Source organism: Gorilla gorilla, chromosome 10 (assembly GCF_029281585.2).
Source record: "Gorilla gorilla gorilla isolate KB3781 chromosome 10, NHGRI_mGorGor1-v2.1_pri, whole genome shotgun sequence".
NCBI classification, from domain to species: Eukaryota; Metazoa; Chordata; class Mammalia; order Primates; family Hominidae; genus Gorilla; species Gorilla gorilla.
Genome location: NC_073234.2, coordinates 138933846 through 138958231, shown reverse-complemented (window position 1 = coordinate 138958231; position 24386 = coordinate 138933846). Strand labels below are relative to the sequence as shown.

Genomic DNA, 24386 nt, shown 5'->3' with positions numbered 1-24386 from the left:
TGGGGGTCGGCGCCAATGCAAGGGGGCCGGCCATTCCTTTTCTCATTGCCCACATCAGCGATTGTCGCCACCACCCCTGGACGCTGATGCGGTGCTGGCTGATTCCCAAAGCCCTTTGCCTTCTGTATTGTGTTGATTTGCACCATAACCCTGCCAGAGAAACAGCACGTAGCCTCAGTTTACAGATGGTAACACAGAGGTCCTTTCAGCAAACTGTCACAGGTTCCCCTCTGTTTGTCAGGCTTGGCCCTGGGATATGTGTTAAACATGACAGAGACCCTGCCCTTGGGAAGCTTGTGTGCTGTGCAAAGGAGAAAGGGGCTTAACATGTAAACACACAGACACCATAGTTCCAGGGGGCGGCCGTGCTCTGGGAGAGCAGCAGTGGGGCATGTGATAGAGTGACTTGGTAGGGACATCCTTGGATACAGTCATCAGGGAAGGCCTTCGAGGAGGTCACATTTGAACTCTAACGAAGTAACAGAGTGAGCCACGCAAATACCTGCATGTGTTGGGTTGGGGGTTGCAGGGGCAGTCATGCAAAGGCCCTGGGACATGAGCATTTGAGGGAAACCAAGAAGGCTGGTGTAGGCCGCGCACGGTGGCTCACACCTGTGATCCCAGCACTTTGGGAGGCTGAAGCAGGAAGATCACTTGGGGCCAGGAGTTTGAGACCAGCCTGGGCAACATAGACCCCATCTCTACTAATGATTTTTTAAAAAATAAGCCAGGTGCAGTGGTGCACACCTGTAGTCTGAGCTACTTGAAGGCTGAGGCGGGAGGATCACTTGAGCCCAGGAGGTCGAGGCCACAGTGAGCTGAGATCATACCACTGTACTACAGCCTAAGCGACAGTAAGATGAAAAAAATAAAGAAGGCTAGTGTGTCAGAAGATGACTGAGGCCTCAGGAGGTTGGAGATGAGGTCACAGGGGTCAGGTCATGTAGCTCCTTAGAGGCTGAGGTTTGGATTTTATTCTAAGTGTGCTGGGAAGAGATTGGAGGCTCTTATCACAGGCAAACACTTACCAGTGAGCAGCCCGGGATGGCATCCCAGACCTGAATGACACTGGAGCCCCTGAACTGTCACTCATCCAATAAGCACTTGTCTAGAACCTTCATGCAGGGCCTCTGCTGGTGCTGGGAAAAGGAGAAATGGGCCGCAAGATTCAGGCCAGGCGGGGCTGTGGGCAGCATCTGCTCTGCTCAGCCCTGCAGCTTCCTGCCCGCTAAAGCAGGGGTGCCTCCTGCAGCTCACCCCAAGGAAAACTCAGAGTCAATACTTCTGAGAAACTCCTTGGCTCCCCACATGAGCCTCTTCCTCATGTTTGATGGAATGGGGACGGACCGGGGGTGGGTGCCCAACTTCAGAATGTGTGGTGACCACTCTGCAGAATCAAGTATGGCAGTAAAGGCCAGGCACAGTGGCTCACGCCTGTAATCCCAGCACTTTGGGAGGCCAAGGCAGGTGGATCATTTGAGGTCAGGAGTTTGAGGCCTGGGCAACGTGATGAAACCCCGTCTGTACGAAAAATACAAAAATTAACTAGGCCTGGAGGCGGGCGCCTGTAGAGTCCCAGCTACTCAGGAGGCTGAGGCAGGAGATTCGCTTGAACCTGGGGGATGGAGGTTGCAGTGAGCTGAGATCGCAGCACTGCACTCCAGCCTGGGCGACAGAGCAAGACTCTGTCTCAAAAAAAAAGAGTGTGTGTGTATATATATATATATATTTATATATATATATATAAATTTATAAAAACATATATGGCACTGAAAAGGACTGTGGGAACCAAGGAAAAAGGAAAAGTTTGATCCAGGTCTGGATTCTCTTTTCCTTGGATTTCCTTTGTTGAGATTTGATTAGTAACAATGAAAACAAAAGTTCTCATGATTCTAAGCAGTTTCTGGAGCCAGGCGGCCCAGGTTTGAGTCCTGACCCTGAAACCTCCCTGCTATGTGACTTTGATCAAGTCACGTGACCTTCATGTGCCTAAGTTGCACCCCTATGTAAAAATGGAAGAAATTGAGGGTAAAATCAATGAATCTGTACAGACCGCTTAGAATCTTACCTGGTTCATAGAAAACACTCAGCAAGTATTAGCTCTTATTACTACGGGTTGTCATTATCCAGTCCAACCTACTGACTGAACAGATGAGAAAAGTTTAGACTGAGAGAGGGAGAGTGATTTGTTCAAGGTCACACAGCAAGTTAGTGGCAGAGTCAGAAGTGAACCCAGATCAGCTGAAATCAGCTCCCTGAAGGAAGGCTTCTGTCTCTCTGGGACCCTTTGACCCAGGGCTGCTGGAGACCCTGTGGTTAAGGCTGGTGGGGAGACTGAAATCACACGCACCATGGATTGATCCACCGTGGTGTTCCACTGCCCAAGAGCTTACGATTCCAGACAGAGGCCTGCCATGCATTCCTTTGCTCACCCTTTGTCTCCCTTATCTCTGGTGGAGTGCCCACTCTGTGCCTGTTCTGAGCTTTGCCAGGTTGGAGGCAGGGCAGGGAGGCACATTCTGGGGCCTGCGTCTCCCTGCCGCGGTGACTTGGACATTAGAAAGTTTTCTAGCAGCAAAGTAAGCCTGGGCCTGGAGGACCCCGGAACCCTATCCCAATTTCCTTCAGCCCAAGAAGGAGGACTTTTTTGTTTGTTTGTTTGTTTGTTTGTTTGTTTTGAGACGGAGTCTCACTCCGTCGACCAGGCTGGAATGCAGTGGCGCAATCTTGGCTCACTGCAGCCTCCACCTCCCAGGTTCAAGTGATCCTCCTGCCTCAGCCTCCCAAGTAGCTGCGACTACAGGTGTGTGCCACCACGTCCATCTAATATTTGTATTTTTAATAGAGACGGGATTTCATCATGTTGGCCAGGCTGGCCTTGAAGTTCTGACCTCAGGTGATCTGCCCACCTTGGCCTCCCAAAGTGTTGGGATTACAGGTGTGAGCCACCACGCCCAGCCTTGCCTTTTCATGTCCGAATTGTCTGAATCATATTCCGTTCTATGGCCATACCGCATGTTGTTTGCCCACTCATCTGTGGATGGACCTGTGAGACGTCACCAACCTTTTGGCTGTTGTGAATCACGCTGCTGTGAACATCGTGCTCAAGCTTTTGTGTGGACCTATGTTTTCAGTTCTTTGAGGTGTATACCTAGGAGTGGAATTGCTGGGCCATAGGGAAACTATGTTAAACTTCCGACACTTCTGCAGGGCACCCGGAGGCCTCGGACCCACAGGGCCTGGACCTGAGGGCTCTGAGCCGCTTCCCTGTGCATCAGTGCACGCACGCTCGCAGCGCCCTCCACCCAGGGAACTTTGCTTCCACAGCCTTCCAGATCCCTGCTGGGCTTGTCATGAATCAGCCCACACGTGAGCAATCTGAGACGCACTTAAATGGCATCTAGCGTGGGTCCGGCTCCCAAAGGGTTAGCTCAGGAGGAGCACGGCAGCAGCCCTCCCGCCTGAGTGGAGAGACGGGGCAGATGCCAGGCATGCCTTTCGTGGTTATTTTTATTTTGCATGGGAAACCATGGGAACACAACAAGGAGAAAGCATGTCTTCCACCTGCTAGGGGAACAGACCTGGGACAGACAGGGTCCTTGGGAGAAGGTGGAGCCGGGGAAGTGAGGGCTGAGAATGTGCTGGGCAGAGGCCAGGGGTAGACCGAGGACTTGGGGGTGTGCAGTCGTCCGATTCCTGTATGGGGGGTGAGGGGGTGCTGAGAGGAGCCAGCCCCGCATGGAACAGTGTGGCCTTCCCAGCAGTTCAACTGGGACACTGTGCTCAGAGGCACCTGGCAGGCTCCTCTACCCCCGGAAGTCTCCAGATTAAAAAGCACTTCGCTCCCGGCTGTTTGTGGCAATCCAGTTTGTCAGCTGGAGGGCAGCGCGCAGAAACTTGTTAGCACAGGCAGAAATGAATGACAGGTATGCAAGCCATCGCGCCGGGGGATGGGGTGTGAAGATTTGCTCATGGGTTTGGAAAAAAATCTTTGGGCTCTAAAGGAACAGCTTAGTCACCAGGGGAAGAGGAAAACTGACCACGTTGTGATTTTCTGAAGGTCATTACAGAACAACACTGCAATAAAAGAGAAGTCATTGTCATTCTTCTACTTGGCACATTCAAAAAGGTAAAAAGATACAGATGAAGTAATTCCTTTTTTCTTTTTTTTTTTTGAGATGGAGTCTCGCTCTGTTGCCTAGGCTGGAGTGCAGTGGGGCGATCTCGGCTCACTGCAACCTCCACCTCCCAGGTTCAAGTGATTCTCCTGCCTCAGCCTCCCGAGTAGCCTGGACCACAGGCACGTGCCACCACGCTCAGCTAATTTATGTATTTTTAGCGGAGACGGGATTTCACCGTGTTAGCCAGTATGGTCTCGATCTCCTGACCTCATGATCTGCCTGCCTCGCCCTCCCAAAGTGCTGGGATTACAGGCATGAGCCACCGCGCCCGGCCAGATGAAAGTATTTTCTATAATATATTTTACTGAACCCAGTAGATCCAAAACTTTAAGTATCCTTATAACATGTAATCAATATAAAAATTATCGATGAGACTATCAATGAGATATTTTGCATTTTTTCATATTAAGTCTTTGAAATCTGGTAGAATACATATGTATGTATGTGTGTATATGTGTATATATTCATATTCTATTGTGAAAAAATCTAACGTACATTTTACATAAAATTTACCATCTTAACCGCCACTCTCCCTTTTTTTTTTTTTTTTTGAGGCAGGGCTCTGTCTTCAACGCTGGAGTGCAGTGGCGCAATTATAGTTCATCATAGCCTCAACCTCCCAGGCTCAAAAGATTCTCCCACCTCAGTCTTCTAAGTAGCTGGGACGACAGGTGTGCACCCCCATGCCTGGCTAATTTTTAAATTTTTTTGGTAGAGACGGGGGTCTCACTATGTTGCCCAGGCTGGTCTGAAACTCCCGGCCTCAAGCAATCCTCCTGCCTTGGAGTCCCAAAGTGCTGGGATTACAGGTGTGAGCAACCGCACCCGGCCCTGTCTTAATCATTTTTAAGTGTACAGTTCAGAGGCATTAAATACATTCACAGTCTTGTGCAGCCACCACCACCATCCATCTCCAGAATTCTTTTCTCTCGCAAAACTGAAACACTGTCCCCATTAAACACTAATTTCCCACCCACCACGCCATTGGCCCCTGGCACCCACCATTCTACTTACTGTCTCTATGGATTTAACTACTTGAGGCGTCTCCTATAAGTGGAGTCATATCGTATTTTTCCTTTCTTGTCTGGCTTATTTCACCTAACATGTTTTCGAGGTTTATCCATGTTGTAGCCCATGTCAGAATCTCCTTCCATTCTAAGGCTGAGTACATTCCATTGTGTGCAGGCCCTACATTTGTTTATCCATCAGCTGACAATGGCAATGTGTGTTTTATGTTTGCAGCATATGTCCATTTGGAGAGGCCCCATTTCAAGTGCTCAGTGGCTGCTGGTGGCTGCCGAATTGGATACGTTGAGCTCAACGGTGCTCTCAGAAGCGCGGTGGCTCATGCCTGTCATCCCAGCACTTTGGGAGGCTGAGGCGGGTGGATCACTTGGGGCCAGGAGTTTGAGACCAGCCTGGGCAACATGGCAAAGCCCCATCTCTACAAAAAATACAAAAAGTAGCCAGGTGTGGTGGCGTGCACCTGTAATCCCAGCGACTCGGGAGGCTGAGGCACAAGAATTGCTTGAGCCCGGAAAGCGGAGGTTGCAGTGAGCCGAGATTGCCACCGCTGCGCTCTAGCCTGGGCAACACAGCGAGACTCGCAAAAAAGAAAAAACAATAACAACAAAATTGCTGTGCCCTCTCTCTGGGCCTTTCTCCGTATGTTTGCCATATTGGCTTCTTGGGGCTGTCATAATAAATGACCACAAACTGGGTGACCAAAAACAGTTTACTGTCATAGTTCTGGAGGCCAGAGATTCATAGTCGGGCATCAGCAAGGCCATGCTCCCTCCAGCGCCTCTCAGCAGGAGTCCTTCCTTGCCTCTGGGGGCTGTCAGCATCCTCACCTGTGGCTACACCATCCCAGTCTCTTCCTCTGCAGCCAAACGTTCTCCTCCGTGTCTGTGTGTCTCAGCTCCCTCTCCTTTATCTTTTGTTGTTTAATGGGATTTTTTTGTTTGTTTTTTGTTTTGAGACAGGGTCTCACTTTGCCCCGCAGGCTGGAGTGCAGTGGTGCGATCTTGGCTCACTGCAACCTCCTCCTCCCTCACCTCCTGCTCAGGTAATCCTCCTGCCTCAGCCTCCCAAGTAGCTGGGACTACAGGCATGTGCTACCATGCCCAGCTAATTTTTGTACTTTTTGTAGAGATAGGGTTTCACCATGTTGCCCAGGCTGGTCTCAAGCTCCTGGGCTCAAGTGATCTGCCTGCCTCAGTCTCCCAAAGTGCTGGGGTTACAGGCATGAGGCATAGCGCTCAACTTCCTTTGTCTTATAAGGACACCAGGTATTGGATTTAGGGCCTACCCCTCATCCCCCCTCATCCACCATGACTTCATCTTAACTAATTACATCTGCAAATACCCTATTTTCAAATAAGGCCGCATTCCGAGGTTCTGGGTCGCTGGGATTACAGCGATCTAGAGCCACCATGCCCAGAACTGTTTAGGTCAGATTCTTCCAGGAGGGAATCTGAGACAGGGATTCCCACGCAACTGACTTATGAAAGAAGTGCCCCCAGAGGGGAGGGAGTGGAGGAAGCAGGACAGGGAAAGCAAGAGGAAGCGGAGCAGGGCTGTGATCTCAGCAGGGTCCGGCAGAGGGCTGTGGTCTCAGCAGAGTCCGGCAGGGTGGCCTCAGCCTGAGCCCCTGGGGAGTCTGGAATGTAAGTTACACCTCGGGGTTTTCCTGCCCTTAGGCGAGGAGCTGGACTTCTGGTGCAGAGCCTGCCAGCCAGGATGTCTGAGGTAGCAAAGGCACATCAAAGAGCAGTGGTGTAAACACGGGCCCAGGTGATCCGAGACCAACTTCGTGAGAAATGTGAGCTGTGGTCATCATCATTCCCGTGTCGAAGGTGCTTTGCTCCCTCTGATGGGCTGAGAAACACACTGGTCTGATATGAAGAGACCCAGATTACAGCTCCTACATGACCACTAACTAGCAGTGAGATTTGGGCCAAGTTGCTCAATCATCTCGGGGCATTTTCTCTTTTTTTTTTTTTTTTTTTTTTTTTTTTTGAGACAGAGTCTCGCTCTGTGGCCCAGGCTGGAGTGAAGTGCTGCAATCTCAGCTCACTGCAACCTCCGCCTCCTGGGTTCAAGCCATTCTCCTGCCTCAGCCTCCCAAGTAGCTGGGATTACAGGCCTGTGCCACCACGCCTGGCTAATTTTGTATTTTTAGTAGAGACGGGGTTTCTCCATGTTGGTCAGGCTGGTCTTGAACTCCCGACCTCAGGTGATCTGCCCCCCTCACCCTCCCAAAGTGCTGGGATTACAGGCGTGAGCCACCACGCCCAGCCTGGTGTTTGGCTTGGTGGCTCACGCCTGTAATCCCAACACTTTGGGAGGCAGAGGCGGGCGGATCACGGGGTGAAGAGATAAAGACCATCCTGACCAACCTGGTGAAATCCCGTCTCTACTAAAAGTACAAAAAAATTAGCTGGGCATGGTGGCGGGCACCTGTAATCCCAGCTACTCAGGAGGCTGAGGCAGGAGAATCTCTTGAACCCGGGAGGCAGAGGTCGTAGTGAGTTGACATTGCGCCACTGCATTCCAGCCTGGCGACAGAGTGAGACTCTGTCTCAAAAAACAGACAGACGAAAAAAAACACTGTAGTATATATTCACTCTTACTGTGTAAGAGTCAGATAAAACTAAGCACAAAACGTGACACTCCCCTTTGCTTCACCCCCACTGCGCTGCCGGAGGGAAAACCTTCTCTATCTATCTACACACAAATTTGTTTATTTTGTTTTCAAAATAAAAGAAATTGCGCTGTGAATTACTTGTCCTTTTTTATAAATTAAAATTATGTATTTTAATTAAAATTCTGTATTTTAATTTATAAAATTAAACACTTTGGGAGTCTGAGGCAGGAGGATTGCTTGAGACCAGGAATTTGGGACCAGTCTGGGCAACATAGTGAGACCCTGTCTCTACAAAAAATTTTTTAAATTAGCTGGGCATGGTGGTGCACACCTGTAGTCCCAGCTACTCAGGAGGCTGAGGTGGGAGAATCTTTTGAGCCCAGGAGGTCAAGGCTGCAGTGAGCCTTGATTGCACCACTGCACTCCAGCCTGGGCAACAGAGCAAGACCCTGTCTCTTAAAAAAAAAAGTATTTATGTATTTATTGTTTGGATTGTCTATTTTTTAATTGAGGTGAATTCATGTAATATACAGATAACAATTTTAAAGTGCACAGTTCAGTAGCATGTGGTATATCATTTAATTCAGTAGCATGTAGTATATCATTTAATTCAGCAGCATGTAGTATATCATTTAATTTACTCATAATGGGCTGGGGGCGGTGGCTCACACCTGTAATCGCAGCAGTTTGGGAATCTGAGGTGGGTGGATCACTTGAGGTCAGGAGTTGGAGACCAGCCTGGCCAACATGGTGAAACCCCGTCTCTACTAAAATACAAATATTAGCCAGGCATGGTGGCACATGCCTGTAATCCCAGCTACTCGGGAGGCTGAGGCAGGAGAATCGCTTGAACCCAGGAGGTAGAGGTTGCAGTGAGCTGAGATTTCGCCACTGTACTCCAGCCTGGGTGAAAGTGAGACTCTCAAAAAAAAATTTTTTTTTAATTACGACAGTGTTTTAGAACCATCACCTGTTTTGTTCCAAAACATTTTCACCACCTTCCTGAGGTGACTCTGCACCTGTCAGGTCTCTCCCCAGCCTTTTGTCTCAGCCCTCCCTCCCTGCAGGTACAACCACTGGCAGCCTCTAATCTGCTTTCTGCCTCTGTGGATTTGCCAGTTCTGGATATTTCCTATCGATGAAATCACAGTGTATGCAACCTTGGGGTCTGGTCTTAGACCCCACGTCATTTTTGAGGTTCATCCGTGCTGTGGCGTGTCAGAGCTGCTTTCCTCGTTATGGCTGAATTGTCCTCTGCTGTGTGGACCGAGCGCGTTGTGCTTATCCATTCTCATCGGGGGGACATTTGGTTGGCTTCCATCTTTCAGCTGCTACAGATAGTGCTGCTGTGAACTTTGTCACTAAACAGTCTATCTCAGTGTTTTCGATGGCACGTCGTGTCTCATGGTGTCCCACTGCCTGGACAGTGCCTTGCTGGTGGACAGTAGCTCACTGCCAGATTCTCACTCCCACACGTGTGGCTGCTGTGGCTGGCCACGGACGAGCTTCTCCATGGTGCCCCTGCCCAAGTGTCTCTTAAAATCTAGGTCCCTAGATCCGGAATTGCTGGGTGTCTATGATGGCTCACAACCCTCCCAGCTTTTAACAGTGTCTGTTAAGAATACTTGGCCTGCTCTTAGTTTTCCAAAGCACTCTTGTACTTTCTCTTAGCAGTGACCTGTGAAGCAGGGAGGCCTGGTCTTTCCATGTCAGAATAAAATGACAGCCGACACTTAGAGACACTTAGACACTCTGGCCCTGGGCCCCTCTGTTGTGAGCACTTCACATGGATGAAGCATGCACAGGCCTCTCACGAGCACCGAGGCCTGAAGGGAAAGCGACTAAGAGGCGAAGCCGGGATAGGAGTCAGGTGCCAGGCTCCTGCCTCAGTCTCATAGCTCCTACGGCGGTCGCCCAGGAAGGTGATGAGGCTGCTGGGCTTCCACATAGACCCAGCCGCCCCTCTCTCCTCATGCTCGCCTCCCGCCCACCTCTTGGGGAGCCAAGGCAGCCCCAGCAAGGAGTAAATGAGTGAGTAGGTCCTGGCACCCCAGGACAGGGCAAGTCGGGACAAGTGTTCAAACGGCAGGCGGGGGGTCGGGAGGAGTTTGTGGCTTTGGCACTGACTTCTGTCTACATGGAACCTCAGCCCCCAAACACACACGTCACACACATACGCCACCCAGACACACATATACACCCACTCACACATGCCACACACACAGACCTCACACACACCACACACAGACGCCACCACACAGACATACACACACTCCCACTGCACACACCACACACACAGACCTCACACACACACACAAACCTCACACACCACACACAGACCTCACACACACACAGATCTCACACCACACACACACAAACCTCACACCACACACAGACACAGACCTCACACATACAGATCTCACACACCACACACAGACCTCACACACATACAGACCTCACACACTATACACACAGACCACACACACACCACACACAGACCACACACACAGACCTCACACACCACACACAGACCTCAGACACCACACACACACAGATGCCACTGCACATACACACACACTGCACACACCACACACACACACCACACACAGACCTCAGACACACCACACACACAGACCTCACACACCACACACACAGACCTCACACACCACACACACAGACCTCACACACACCACACACACACAAACCTCACACACCACACACAGACCTCACACACACACAGATCTCACACCACACACACACAAACCTCACACACCACACACACAGACCTCAGACACACCACATACACATAGACCTCACACACATACCACACAGAGACCACACACACACAGACCTCACACACCACACACACAGACCTCACACACACACCACACACAGACCTCACATTGACACTACACACAGACCTCACACACCACACACACACAGATGCCACTGCACATACACACACTCACACTGCACACACCACACACACACACAGACCTCACACACACCACACACAGATCTCAGACACACCACACGCACACACATACAGACCTCACACACACACATATAGACCTCACACACCACACACACAGACCTAACACACACACCACACACAGACCTCACACACACACAGACCCCACACACCACACACACACAGATGCCACCACACAGACATACACTCACACTGCACACACCACACAGACCTCACACATACCACACACACAGACCTCACACATCACATACACACAAACCTTACACACGCCACACACACACCTCAAACAATACATACACACATACAGACCTCACACACACACCGCACACAGACCTCACACACCACACACACACAGACCTCACACACTACACACACACATCACACACATATACTACACACACAGACCTCACACACTACACACACACACATCACACACATATACCACACACACACAGACCTCACATTCACACACACAGACCTCACACACACACCAGACACAGACCTCACATTGACACCACACACAGACCTCACACACCACACACACACACACCCCTCACACCACACCCCCCACATGCCCAAGGGTCGCCTTTCTGGGAAGCGTTAGCCGTGTCCCCGGGTCCCACCAGCTAAACCCAGCACTGCTCTGCAGCAGTGGCCCTGGGGCATAGAGAGGAGAGAGGGCACAGGTGGGCCCCCCACATGGCCCGGGAATCCCTCACAGGACCCACAGCCGGAGGCAGGAGAGCAGAGCTGACGGGGAGAGGGCCCACTTCACAACTGCAAGCAGGGGGCCTGGCTTGGTCGCCGGTTCTGTGCTTAGAGAAAGTGGATGCAGAGCAACTCCTGAGGCCACCTGCTGACACCCTGCCCTGCCGCTGGGCTCCCCAAGGGTCCGGGGGGGCCTTCCCCTGTCTTCCCCATCTTCCTCATCGGGAGCACCTGCCCCACACATGCCAGGCCTCGGCTCCAGGGACTGGTTGTCCTCATCTTCCCCCATCAGCAGGCGGAGATGAATTGTACCAGTAGGGCCCTTGGCCAGCTAGTGTTTCTTATCTTTTCCTTTTAAACATTCTGGTGGAAAACACATCGCAGAATTGCCCCTCTGTAACCTGTGTGAGTGCACAGGGCAGCGGTGTTTACTGCGTGCATGAGGGTGGGCAGCAGGGCGCTGGACCCCTTTCATCTTGCTGACGAAAACGACGTCCACGTCTGTGGTCTGACTTCTCTAGGGAGCTCCTCCTGGAAGTGGAATCACACGGCGTTTGTCCCTTGTGCCTGGCTTTTTCACTAAGCATAAGGTCTTCAGGGTTCATCCATGTGGCAGCATGTGACAGGATTTCCTTCTTTTTTTTTTTTTTTTTTTTTGAGACGGAGTTTTGCTCTTGTTACTCAGGCTGGAGTGCAGTGGCACGATCTCAGCTCACTGCAACCTCCACCTTTCAGGTTCAAGCAATTCTCCAGCCTCAGCCTCCACGTAGCTGGGATTACAGGCATGTGCCACCATGCCTGGTCCAACTCAGTGGTTTTTAGAATATTCACAAAGTTGTCCAACTATCACTACTGTCTGATTTTTGGAAGTTTTTGTCATCCCAAAAGCAATCCCCCATTTCCCCTATTCCCCCCAGCCCTAGGCAACCACTGGTTGTCTCTTTTCTTTTCTTTTTTTTTTTTTGAGATGGAGTTTCACTCTCTTTGCCCAGGCTGGAGTGCAGTGGCGTGATCTCAGCTCACCGCAACTTCCACCTCCTGGGTTCAAGTGATTCTCCTGCCTCAGCCTCCTGGGTAGCTGGGATTACAGGCATGCGCCACCACGCCCAGCTAATTTTGTATTTTTAGTAGAGACGGGGTTTCCCCATGTTGGTCAGGTTGGTCTAGAGCTCCCAACATCAGGTGATCCACCCACCCCGGCCTCCCAAAGTGCTGGGATTACAGGCGTAAGCCACCGAGCGCGGCCACTGGTCTTCCTTCTGCCTCTGTGGACTGACCTATTCTGGACATTTTATGTGAATGGAGTCGTACAACATTTGCCCTTTGTGCCTGGCTTCTTTCACTCAGCATCATGTTTTCAAGCTTTATTCATGTTGTAGCATAAATTAGTGCTTCATTCCTTTTTATGGCTAAATAATACTCTGTTGTAAAAATGTATCATGGCCGGGCGCGGTGGTTCATGCCTGTAACCCCAGCACTTTGGGAGGCCAAGGTGGGCGGATCACTTGAGGTCAGGAGTTCGAGACCAGCCTGGCCAACATGGTGAAACCCCATCTCTACTAAAAAACACAAAAACTAGTCGGGTCTGGTGGCACATGCCTGTAATCCCAGCACTCAAGAGGCTGAGGCAGGAGAATCGCTTGAACCCGGGAGGTGGAGATTGCAATGAGTCAAGATCATGCCACTGCACTTCAGCCTGGGGCACAGAGTGAGACTCCGTCTCGAGGAAAAAAAAAAAAAAAAGATGTATTACTTTTTGTTGATCCATTCATCTGTTGAGGGACATTTGGGTTGTTTCCCCTTTTGGCTATTATGAATAAGGCTGCAGTGAATGTTTGTGTACAGGTGTTTATGTGGACATGCGATTTCAGTTCTTTGGGGTCTATACCTAGAGTAGAATTACTGGGTTAAATGGTAACTCTGTGTTTAACCACCACACCATGTTCCACAGCAGCTGTACCATTTTATTTTATTTTTTGAGACAGAGTCTTGCTCTGTCGCTCAGGCTGGAGTGCAGTGGTGAGATCTTGGCTGACTGCAACCTGTGTCTCCCAGGCTGAAGTAATTTTCATGCCTCAGTCTCCCAAGTAGCTGGGATTACAGGCGTGCATCACCACACCCAACTAATTTTTGTATTTTTAGTAGAGATGGAGTTTTACCACGTTGGCCAGGCTGGTCTCGAACTCCTGACCTCAAGCGATCCGCCCACCTTGGCCTCACAAAGTGCTGGGATTACAGGCGTGAGCCACCGTGCATGGCCTAGCTGTACCATTTTACATTCCCATCAGCAGTATATAAGGGTTCTAATTTCTCCAAATCCTCATACATACACACATACATCCTGTTATCTGTCTTTTTTTTTTTTTTTTTTTTTTGAGACAGTATCTCATTCTGTCACCCAGGCTGGAATGCAGTGGCACGACATAGCTCATTGCAGCCTCAAACTCGTGGGCTCAAGCAATCCTCTTGCTTCAGCCTCTTGAGTAGCTGGGACTACAGGCGTGTGCCATCACACCCAGTTAGTATTTTTTAATTTTTTGTAGAGACGAGGTCTCCCTATGTTGCCCTGGCTGGTCTCGAACTCCTGGGTTCAGGCAATCCTCCTGTCTTGGCCTCCCAAAGTGCTGGGATTACAGGCATGAACCACTGTGCCTGGCCTCAGTCTTTCAAATAGCTGCACAGTGTGGGTTGTACAGTGGTTAATTTCACCATCTTCCTCCTGAGGCATGTGGGCACACCTGCCTGTTGAGGGCCCCCCACGATACAGTTGCTAGAGTGCGTGTGTGAGCTTTGGCAGGTAAGGCCAAACGAATTTCCATAGTAGCACTTCCAGCAACAAGGCACACGTCTTCCAGCTGCCCCACTTTCTCACCAGCACTTGGTGGTGTCAGTCCTTCTCATTTTAGCCATTCTGGTGGCTAAATGGATTCTTGCCCCTTCTTTTCATTCCTGCCTCTGCACACCAGCCAGGGCTGACGTCTCTGTGGGGTCTTAGGGCTTTTGTGCAGCTCTCTGCCTCAGAGCTGAGCAGGACCCAGGAGGTACTAGAAGAAACCCGAGTGGTCATTCAGCTTGAAGGGCTGCACTCATGCCCCCCATGGCCATCGGTGGGAGGATGCACCATCCAGTTTCATGGCTTTGTGTAGCTTTCTACTATATGTACTTTACATGAACAGCATCATCAGAAAGGTGGAGAATGGAAAAATAATTCACGTGCCCATTTTGCAGATGAGTGAATAGAGGCTCAGAGAGGTGAGCGTCACTTCAGAAGTTATAAGCCGTGAGGCTCAATGGCAGCAGGTGGTGGAGCTCAGCTTTCTGTACCGCTCTCCGGGGCCTCCCAGTGCCTTGGTGCCCTGCCCCCATTTCCCATAATTCCCTGCACTGCAGGGTCCTTTCCCTCCAGCCATGTCATGTGCATACAGAGGACGCCCACCCCTGCTGGAAGTCTGGAATTCTGTCCTCTCTGGCTGCCCCTTCCTGGTCTCCTCCGCCTGACCCTCCTGCCTTGCACAGCCCCTACATGTTGAGACCCTGAGGCTCCTGTTGTCCCTGCAGGGGATAATCCAACCCCTGACCCACGCCTTAAGGCACTGTGTGGCCTGGGCTTGTTTTAGCTCATGCGTGCATCACCCCCATGGCCTCTGCGCCTCAGCCCGCATTGCCCTCAGCCCCCGATGCAGCCCCGCCCCCAGGGCCTTTGCACTCACTGCCGCCTGCACTGTCCTTGCCACCAGGCCTCCCTTCCTCTGTGGCCTCTGGTCTCAGTGGAAATGACCCCTGCCCTGAGAGGCCTGCCCTGCGCCCATGGTCTGCATGGGGTCTCCCTGGTCACTTTTCTCAGCCCCTGTCACATCCGTCACGGCGCTCAACTTGTCTGTAATGGCACGTGCCTGTCTGACATCTGTAAACCAGTGAGAGCAGAATCAGGTTTCATTTATTCACCACGCTGACCCTCATGACTAGTTCGGTGTCATATACACAGAAGGTGCTCAATAAACACTTGATGGCCAGGTGTGGTGGCTGATGCCTGCCATCAGGGCCCTTCGGGAGGCCGAGGTGGGAAGATCACTTGAGCCCAGGAGTTTGAGATCAGCCTGGGCAACGTGGCAAGACCTTGTCTCTATAAAAAAAGATTCAAAAACAAGCCAGCTGTAGTGATGCATCTTTGTAGTCCCAGCTACTCAGAGGCTGAGGTGGGAGGATCACTTAAGCCCAGGAGGTGGAGGTTGCAGTGAGCTGTGATCCTGCCACTGCCCTCTAGCCTAGGTGACAGAGACCCTGGGTCAAAAAAAACAGAAAACAGAAACTCGATGGCCGGGCACAGTGGCCCACGCCTGTAGTCTTGGTGGGACTCAGGTGGGAGGATTGCTTGAGGCCAGGAGTTCAAGACCAGCCTGGGTAACACAGTGAGACTTTAAAAAAAATTTTTTTTTAATTAGCCAAGTGTAGTGGTGCACACAGTGGTCCCAGGTCCTGGGGAGGCTGAGATGGGAGAATCACTTGAGCCTGGGAGGTCAAGGCTGCAGTGAGCTGTGATCATGCTACTGCACTTTAGCCTAGGTGACAAAGCAAGACCCTGTCTCTAAACAAACAAACAGGCTGGGCGCAGTGGCTCACGCCTGTAATCCCAGCATTTTGGGAGGCCAAGGAGGGCAGATCACTTGAGGTTAGGAGTTCGAGACCAGCCTGGCCAACATGGTGAAACCCTGTCTCTACTAAAAATACAAAAATTGCCAGGCATGGTGGTGCATGCCTGTAGTACCAGCTACTCAGGAGGCTGAGGCAGGAGAAGTCCCTGAACTGAGGAGGTAGAGGTTGCAGTGAGCCAAGATTGTGCCACTGCACTCCAGCCTGGGCAACAAAGTGAGACTCCATCTCAAAAAAATAAAAAAAAAAGCAAAAAAACTTGATGGGTGAACATTCTGATGGGGGTACACATATGCAAAAATAGGTGAGGGCACCCCCAGAAGGTGGCTGTGTCTGGGAGAAAGTGGGGACTAGAGTCTGCCCTGTGATGACACATTCTGGTGACCTTAAGGGAAACTTCTGCGTCTCGTGCCCTGGTGACAAGGCAGCTTGGTATCACGGAGAAGACATGGGATCTGGAGTCAGAAAACCTGGGCAAAGGCTGTAAGACTTTGAGAAAAAAAAATATCTCTGGGCCTCAGTTTTTCATATATATAAAATGAGACTGATGTTAGAAACAACAGTAATGATAATAAGACCCATTTCCAGTGGTTGGGAATGAGAATGAAATAAGGTCCAGGGTGTAAAGCAGTTTATCCTTCCTGGGCTTGGCAGGAGTACATTGCACTTTGGGAGTGCAGAAGAAGAACCAGTTCCCGTTCACTGGCCAGCCTCAGGCGTCTGCCGTGTGTGGGGCCCTGGAATACAGAGACGAAAGAGACAGGCTGATGCCTCTAGGACGATCATATAAAATCCCAAGCTCAAGCTCAGGACCCAGGCCTTACCTGGGTTTGTGGCACTGGCAGCGTCACCTGCTGTTCTGGAAACACACCGGGGATGCTTGTTCATGGTGGTGACCACCAAGACAAGAGAGAGGAGGTCAGCGGCAAGGACTCTGATGCAATGGCGCACCCCGGGGGGAAAGTCATGCCAAAGAAATAGCTGAGGGGTCGCCTCTGTGCTTTCTCCTCATGGGATTAGATCTGGCTGCATGTCCTGAGTCCCGGGGGCTAAGGAGGGACGTTTCCGCCTCGTTCACCTGGGATTGAGCCTGGCCATTGCAGGCCAGCCCAGGCTTCACGGAGCAGGTGTGCACTGGCAGCCCCAGCACCTACGGAAGGCTGAATAATGGCCCCAAAATATCAGGTCCTAGTTCCTAGAACCTGTGGATGTCACCTGATGTGGTAACGTCTTTGCAGTTGTGTTATTTCATTCCAGATCTTTCTTTTTTTTTTTTTTTTTTGAGATAGAGTCTCGCTCTATCACCCAGGCTGGAGTGCAGTGGCGCCATCTTGGCTCACTGCAAGCTCCGCCTCCTGGGTTCACGCCATTCTCCTGCCTCAGCCTCCTGAGTAGCTGGGATTACAGGCGTGTACCACCATGCCTGGCTAATTTTTTGTGTTTTTAGTAGAGACGGGGTTTCACCGTGTTAGCCAGGATGGTCTGGATCTCCTGACCTCATGATCCACCCGCCTCAGCCTCCTAAAGTGCTGGGATTACAGGCGTGAGCCACCACTCCTGGCCAGATCTTGAGATGGGGATGTTATCCTGGCTTACTTGGGTGAGCCCAGAATGTAATCACAGGTGTCCTTGTAAGATGGAGGCAGGGAGAGACTTGACACTGACAGAAGAGGAGAAGGCCACAGGACCACAGAGGCAGAGACTGGAGAAATGTCACCACAAGCCGAGAAGTGCTGGTGGCCACTAGAAGCTGGAAGAGGGAAGGAACGAACTCTCCCTGGGCCAGGCACGGTGGCTCATGCCTATAATCCCATCGCTTTGGGAGGCTGAGGCGAGTGGATCGCTTGAGGTCAGGAGTTTGAGACCAGCCTGGCCAACGTGGTGAAACCCCATCTGTACTAAAAATACAAAAAAATTAGCCAGGTTGTGGCAGGTGCCTGTAATCCCAGATACTTGGGAGGCTGAGGCAGAAGAATCGCTTGAACCCGGGAGACAGAGGTTGCAGTGAGCTGAGATCGCGCCACTGCACTCCAGTCTGGGCTACAGAGTGAGACTCTGTCTCAAAAAAAAAAAAAAAAAGGCCACGCGTGGTGGCTCACGCCTGTAAATCCCAGCACTTTGGGAGGCCAAGGCGGGCGGATCACAAGGTCAGGAGATCGAGACCATCCTGGCTAACATGGTGAAACCTGACTCTCCTAAAAATACAAAAAATTAGCCGAGCGTGGTGGCGGGCGCCTGTAATCCCAGCTACTTGGGAGGCTGAGGCAGGAGAATCACTGGAACCCAGGAGGGGGAGGCTGCAGTGAGCTGAGATCTCACCACCACTGCACTCCAGCCTGGGTGACACAGTGAGACTCTGTCTCAAAAAAGAAAAAAAAAATCTCCCTTAGAGGTCCAGAGGAAGCATGACCCTGGTAACACCTTGATTTCAGGTTCATTTGGACCTTCTGGCTTCTAGAGCTATGAGAAAATAAATTTCTGATGTGTTAGGATACCACAATTATTGGTCATTTGTTACAGCAGGTGCAGGAAACTGACATAGCACCCATCCTCACAGGTCATTAATTCAACAATAACTTAACGGGCACCTGCGGTGTGCCAGGCACCATGTGGGGCCCAGGGAATGTAACAGTGACTAGGGCAGACAGGGCCTTGCCCCGCTGTGGCTGACAGTCTAGTTAGGGTTAGGGATGAGGGGTGGGCCTCGCCCGCCTGCGGTGTGCCAGGCACCAACTTCAGGGCTCTGTGTGTATTAACTGTGAAAGTTGTCGGAATCAAAATGGGGTCACCAATGTTACCCAAAACCCTGACAAATGGAACCCAGGAAAGCCATGAAGAGAGGGTTTTCACGCTTGCATGCCCGATAACAAAAAAGACTCTGGAAAAACGACAGCTTTGCACAAAGGCCTTTGTAACCTTACACAAAAAGACTTCTGCTAGGACGTCTGCCTGGCAGTGGCCGGTCCAGCCTCAGACTACAGTCACCCTTGTTATTGATCTTTGTAGCCAAGGATAATTATTAATATTTCAAAACAATTATGTAACCCTCCTTATTTTTTCCTTTAAAAATCTTTGTCTTCCTTTACCTCCCTGAATACACATAGTTTACTATGGCAGGTGGATTCCCATTGCAACGCTCTACTCCCAAATAAATAGCTTTTCCTTTTTTTTTTTTTTGAGACAAAGTTTCACTCTTGTTGCCCAGGCTGGAGTGCAGGGGTATGATCTCAGCTCACCACAACCTCCGCCTCCCAGGTTCAAGTGATTCTTCTGCCTCAGCCTCCCGAGTAGCTGGGATTACAGGCATGCGCCACCACGCCTGGCTAATTTTGTATTTTTAGTAGAGACGGGGTTTCTCCATGTTGGTCAGGTTGGTCTCGAGCTCCCGACCTAGGTGATCTGCCTGCCTGGGCCACCCAGAGTGCTAGGATTACAGTTTTTGTTTTGTTTTTTTGGGGTTGTTTTTTTTTCTTTCTTTTTTTTTTTTTTCAAGACAGAGTCTCGAACTGTTGCCCAGGCTGGAGTGCAGTAGCGTGATCTTGGCTCACTGCAACCTCCGCCTCCCGGGTTCAAGCGAGTCTCCTGCCTCAGCCTCCCGAGTAGCTGGGACTACAGGCGCTCACCACCAGGGCTAGCTAATTTTTGTATTTTTAGTAGAGACGGGGTTTCACAGTGTTGGCCAGGATGGTCTCGATCTCTTGACCTTGTGATCCGCCCACCTCGGCTTCCCAAAGTGCTGGGATTACAGGCGTGAGCCACCGGCGCCCAGCCTGAGGTTTTTTGTTTGTTTGTTTGTTTGTTTGTTTGTTTGTTTGTTTTGAGACAGGGTCTTGTTCTGTCACCCAGGCCTGGAGTACAGTGGTGCAATCAGAGCCCACTGCAGCCTCGAACTCCTGGGCTCAAGTGTTCCTCCCTCGTCAGGCTCCTAAGTAGCTGAGATTACAAGTGGACACCACCACGCTTGGCTAGTTAAAAAAAAAAATCTTTTTGTAGAAACAGGGTCTTGTTATGTTGCCCAGGCTGCTCTCAGACTCCTAGCCTCAGCGATCCTCCTGCCTCAGCCTCCCAAAGCACTGGGATTACAGGCATGAGCCAAGATGCGTGGCCATCTTTTATTTTATTTTATTTTTAAATTTTATTTACTTTTTATTTTTGGGACAGAGTCTTGCTGTTGTCACCCAGGCTGGAGTCCAATGGCACGATCTCGGCTCACTGCAACCTCCACCTCCCAGGTTCAAGCAATTCTCTTGCCTCAGCCTCCCGAGTAGCTGGGATTACAGATGCCCGCCACCATACCCGGCTAATTTTTTTTTTGTATTTTTAGCAGAGAGAGTTTCACCATGTCGGCCAGGCTGGTCTCAAACTCCTGACCTCAGGTGATCCACCCGCCTCAGCCTCCCAAAGTGCTGGCATTACAGGCATGAGCCACCACGCCTGGCCCATCTTTTATTTTAGAGAACCTTTCTCTGTTCATCATTTAGGTTGACATAATCAATCCTCACAACAGCCCTATGAGTTGTGGGGACTGTTATCACCCTACTTTATAGAGGTGGAAACTGAGGCACAAAGAGGCTAGCTCCAAACCAAACTGCTGATAAATAGGAGAGCCAGTGTCTGAGCTTGAGCCCAGCCTGAATCACTGTGCAGTGTCATCTTTCGTCAGATAAAAGAATGTAAGAGGCTGGGTGCGGTGGCTCACGCCTGTAATCCCAGCACTTTGGGAGGCCGAGGTGGGCGGATCACTTGAAGTCAGGAGTTTGAGACCAGCCTGGTCAACATGGCAAAACCCTGTCTCTACTAAAAATACAAAAATTAGCCAGGCGAGGTAGCACATGTCTGTTGCCTCGAGCTACTTGGGAGGCTGAGGTGGGAAGATCACTTGAGCCTAGGAGGCAGAGGTTGCAGAAAGCCAAGATTGCACCACTACGCTCCAGCCTGGGCAACAGAGTGAGAATCTGTCTCAAAAAAAAAAAAAAAAAAAAAAAAGTAAGGGACACATAGGAACTGTAAAAAGTGCCATAAAGGTAATACATGAGGCTGGGCGTGGTGGCTCATGCCTGTAATCTCAGCTCTTTGGGAGGCCAAGGTGGGCAGATCACGAGGTCAGGAGATCGAGACCATCCTGGCTAACATGGTGAAACCCCATCTCTACTAAAAATACAAAAATTTAGCCAGGCGTGGTGGTGGGCCCTGTAGTCCCAGCTACTCAGGAGGCTGAGGCAGGAGAATGGTGTGAACCCGGGAGGAGGAGCTCGCAGTGAGCCGAGATCGCGCCACTGCACTCCAGCCTGGGTGACAGAGCGAGACTCCATCTCAAAAAAAAAAAAAAAAAAAAAGTAATACATGGTGGGTCAGGGATGGAAAGAAGCGAACGAACGAGGTGGGTGGGAGGTAGAGGCTGTCATTGAGTGGTCAGAGGAAGGGAGGCCTCTGTGAAGAGGTGACGTTTGGGCTGAGGCCTGAAAAATGAAGCACGCCAGCCACAGGGAGATGAGAAGGAAGGGACTGATGGGCAAGGAAGAGGCCTCAAGGTGGGAATGACCTCTGGGGGAATCAAGGAATAGAAGGCAGGCACTGGGGAGGGCGAAGGGCGTGAGTGGAGAGTGTAGAGGATGAGGCTGGGGAGGAGGCCAGGGCCACTAAGACCTCAGTTTCATCCTCAGCAGAAGTGGTGGATGATTTCAACATAGGAGTAAGGTGGGCTCACCTGCCAGTCTCACTTGCCCACCCAGGCATGTCAGAGCGGGAGCGCCAGGTGATGAAGAAGCTGAAGGAGGTGGTGGACAAGCAACGTGACGAGATCCGCGCCAAGGACAGGGAGCTGGGCCTGAAAAATGAGGACGTTGAGGCTGTGAGTGACACACCCCTGCCCTGTGTCCACCCTCCCAGCCAGTAGGTGCCAGCCAGAGACCAGACCCTCCACTCAGCAGGTCCCTTCTCTCCCTCACTCTCATTCTTGGGGCTCCGTGGGGTATGGATCCTGCTCATGGCTTGGCGGGCCCAGCCTGGAAACTTCAAGTCTTCACTGGCAGAGCAGGAGGAAACGTGGCACTGCCCGGTGAGCAGGCTCCTCCCGCCTCCTGGGAAGGTCGCGAGGCCTGGGTAGACTTTGCTCTGACCCCAAGGCCTCCTCCAGCCCCACCACTTCATGCCCCCTGTGAGCAGACTTAGCAGGGTCCAGCGTGCTCCAGGAACCCATACAGTGTCTCTGTGTAAAAAAATGCCCCTTTCTGAAGGCATGTTACTTCCATTTGTTGGGAAATTTTCATAATGTATTAATTCTAGCAAGACACCCTTCCATCTGCCATAAAATTATCATAGTAAATACACAAATTGCCCATCTCTAGCATCATCAGCTATAAGAATACGAACAACTTTCAAACAAAGATGTCTGCAATGTAAATGGCACACCTATGGATGGTTTGCCGTTGTGCAGTGCACAACCTAAGCTACCACAGGTGGCAGCCCTGCACAATGGTCTCCCTTTTTCTACAGTTACAGCAGCAGCAGACACGGCTGATGAAGATCAACCATGACCTTCGGCACCGGGTCACGGTGGTGGAGGCCCAGGGGAAAGCCCTGATCGAACAGAAGGTGGAGCTGGAGGCAGACCTGCAGACCAAGGAGCAGGAGATGGGCAGCCTGCGAGCAGAGCTGGGGAAGTTGCGAGAGAGGCTGCAGGGGGAGCACAGCCAGAATGGGGAGGAGGAGCCTGAGGTGAGCAGGAAGCGGGGTGCAGAGGTGGTAGCAGAGGGTCAGTCTGGGGGTTGGCTTAAGGCAGGCAGGGTTGCCTTGTTTTCCCCATTATACTGCAGAAAATGGCCAGCCTGGGCAACATAGCAAGACCCCAATTCTCTACAAACATTTTTTTTAATTAGCCACGCGTGGTGGTGCACACCTGTAGTACCAGCTGCCTGGGAGGCTTAGGCAGGAGGATCACTTGAGCCCAGGAGTTCAAGGCTGCAATGAGCCATGATTGCACAACTGTGCTCCAGCCTGGGTAACAGAGCCAGACCTGTCTAAAAAAAAGAGAGAGAGAGAGAGAGAAAACGAGAGGCTCAGAGAGAACAAGCTACTGGCCTGAGGACACACAGCTGAGGGGTTGGAACCCCAGACTCCCAGCATTCTCCCATCTCAGTGATGGTTATTAGGCACCTGCCATTTATTTATTCATTCATACCAATGATTGTTGACTGTGTAGCCAGCACAGAGGATAAAATAGCGAGCAAAATACAGACATGATCCCTGTCCACATGGAGCTTACAGTTTAGTATGGGAGGCAGACATTAGTTAGTCCAGACCTTAGTCATTAATCACACAGTACCATATGACCCAGCAATTCCACTCCTAGGCACATATCCAAAAGAATTGAGAGCAGGTGTTCAAACTTTTACATGAAGGCCAGGTGTGGTCACCTGCACTTGTAATCCCAGCCCTTTGAGAGGCTGAGGCAAGGGGATCAAGAAGATCACTTGAGGCCAGGAGCTCAAGACTGGCCTGGGCAACATAGCGAGATCCTATCTCTACAAAAAATTCTTTAAAAATTAAAAACTTGCTTTTGGGCTGGGTGTGGTGGCTCACACCTGTAATCCCAGCACTTTGGGAGGCTGAGGTGGGCAGATCACTTGAGGTCAGGAGTTCAGGATCAGCCTGGCCAACATGGTAAAACCCCGTCTCTACTAAAAAAAAAATACAAAATTAGCTGGGTGTGGTGGTGGGCATCTGTTATCCCAGCTACTTGGGAGGCTGAGGCAGGAGAATTGCTTGAACCTCGGAGGCAGAGGTTGCAGTGAGCTGAGATTGCACCACCGCACTCCAGCCTGGGCAACAGAGTGAGTCAGACCCCATCTCAAAAAACAAAAAAAGAAAATCTTAGGTGTGGTGGCATATGCCTGTAGTCCCAGTTACTTGGGAAGTTGAGGCAGGAGGATCACTTGAGCCCAGGAGTTTGAGGATGCAGTGAGCCATGATTGAGCCATTGCTCTCCAGCCTGGGCAACAGAGTGAGACCCTATAGCAGCACTATTCACAGTCGCCAAAAGGTGGAAACAACCCACATGTTCATCAGCAGATGAATGGGTGAACAGTGGTCTCTCCATACAGGGGGATATGATTCAGCTCTAAAGAGGAATGCAGCCCTGGCCACGCGGCAGCACGGATGAGCTGCGAAAACATCACGCGGAGTGAAAGAAGCCAGGCCCAAAAGG

General features: G+C 51.0%; 1 protein-coding gene and 1 long non-coding RNA gene across 4 annotated transcripts in view; both read left to right on the top strand.

Annotated features, from left to right (window-relative positions):
• RILPL1 (Rab interacting lysosomal protein like 1) overlaps window positions 1–24386 on the top strand; it is a 60424-nt gene that overhangs the window by 10875 nt on the left and 25163 nt on the right. For all 3 annotated transcript variants that reach the window (XM_055358320.2, XM_055358321.2, XM_055358322.2), the window contains exons 3-4: window positions 21913–22031; window positions 22676–22897. In XM_055358320.2, the coding sequence (XP_055214295.1) occupies window positions 21913–22031; window positions 22676–22897 (341 nt within the window). The remainder of the gene's footprint in view (window positions 1–21912; window positions 22032–22675; window positions 22898–24386) is intronic.
• LOC134756596 (uncharacterized) lies at window positions 4–5530 on the top strand. The gene is made up of 3 exons (XR_010129445.1): window positions 4–4129; window positions 4740–4852; window positions 5424–5530. It is a non-coding gene; the product is annotated as an uncharacterized lncRNA (long non-coding RNA).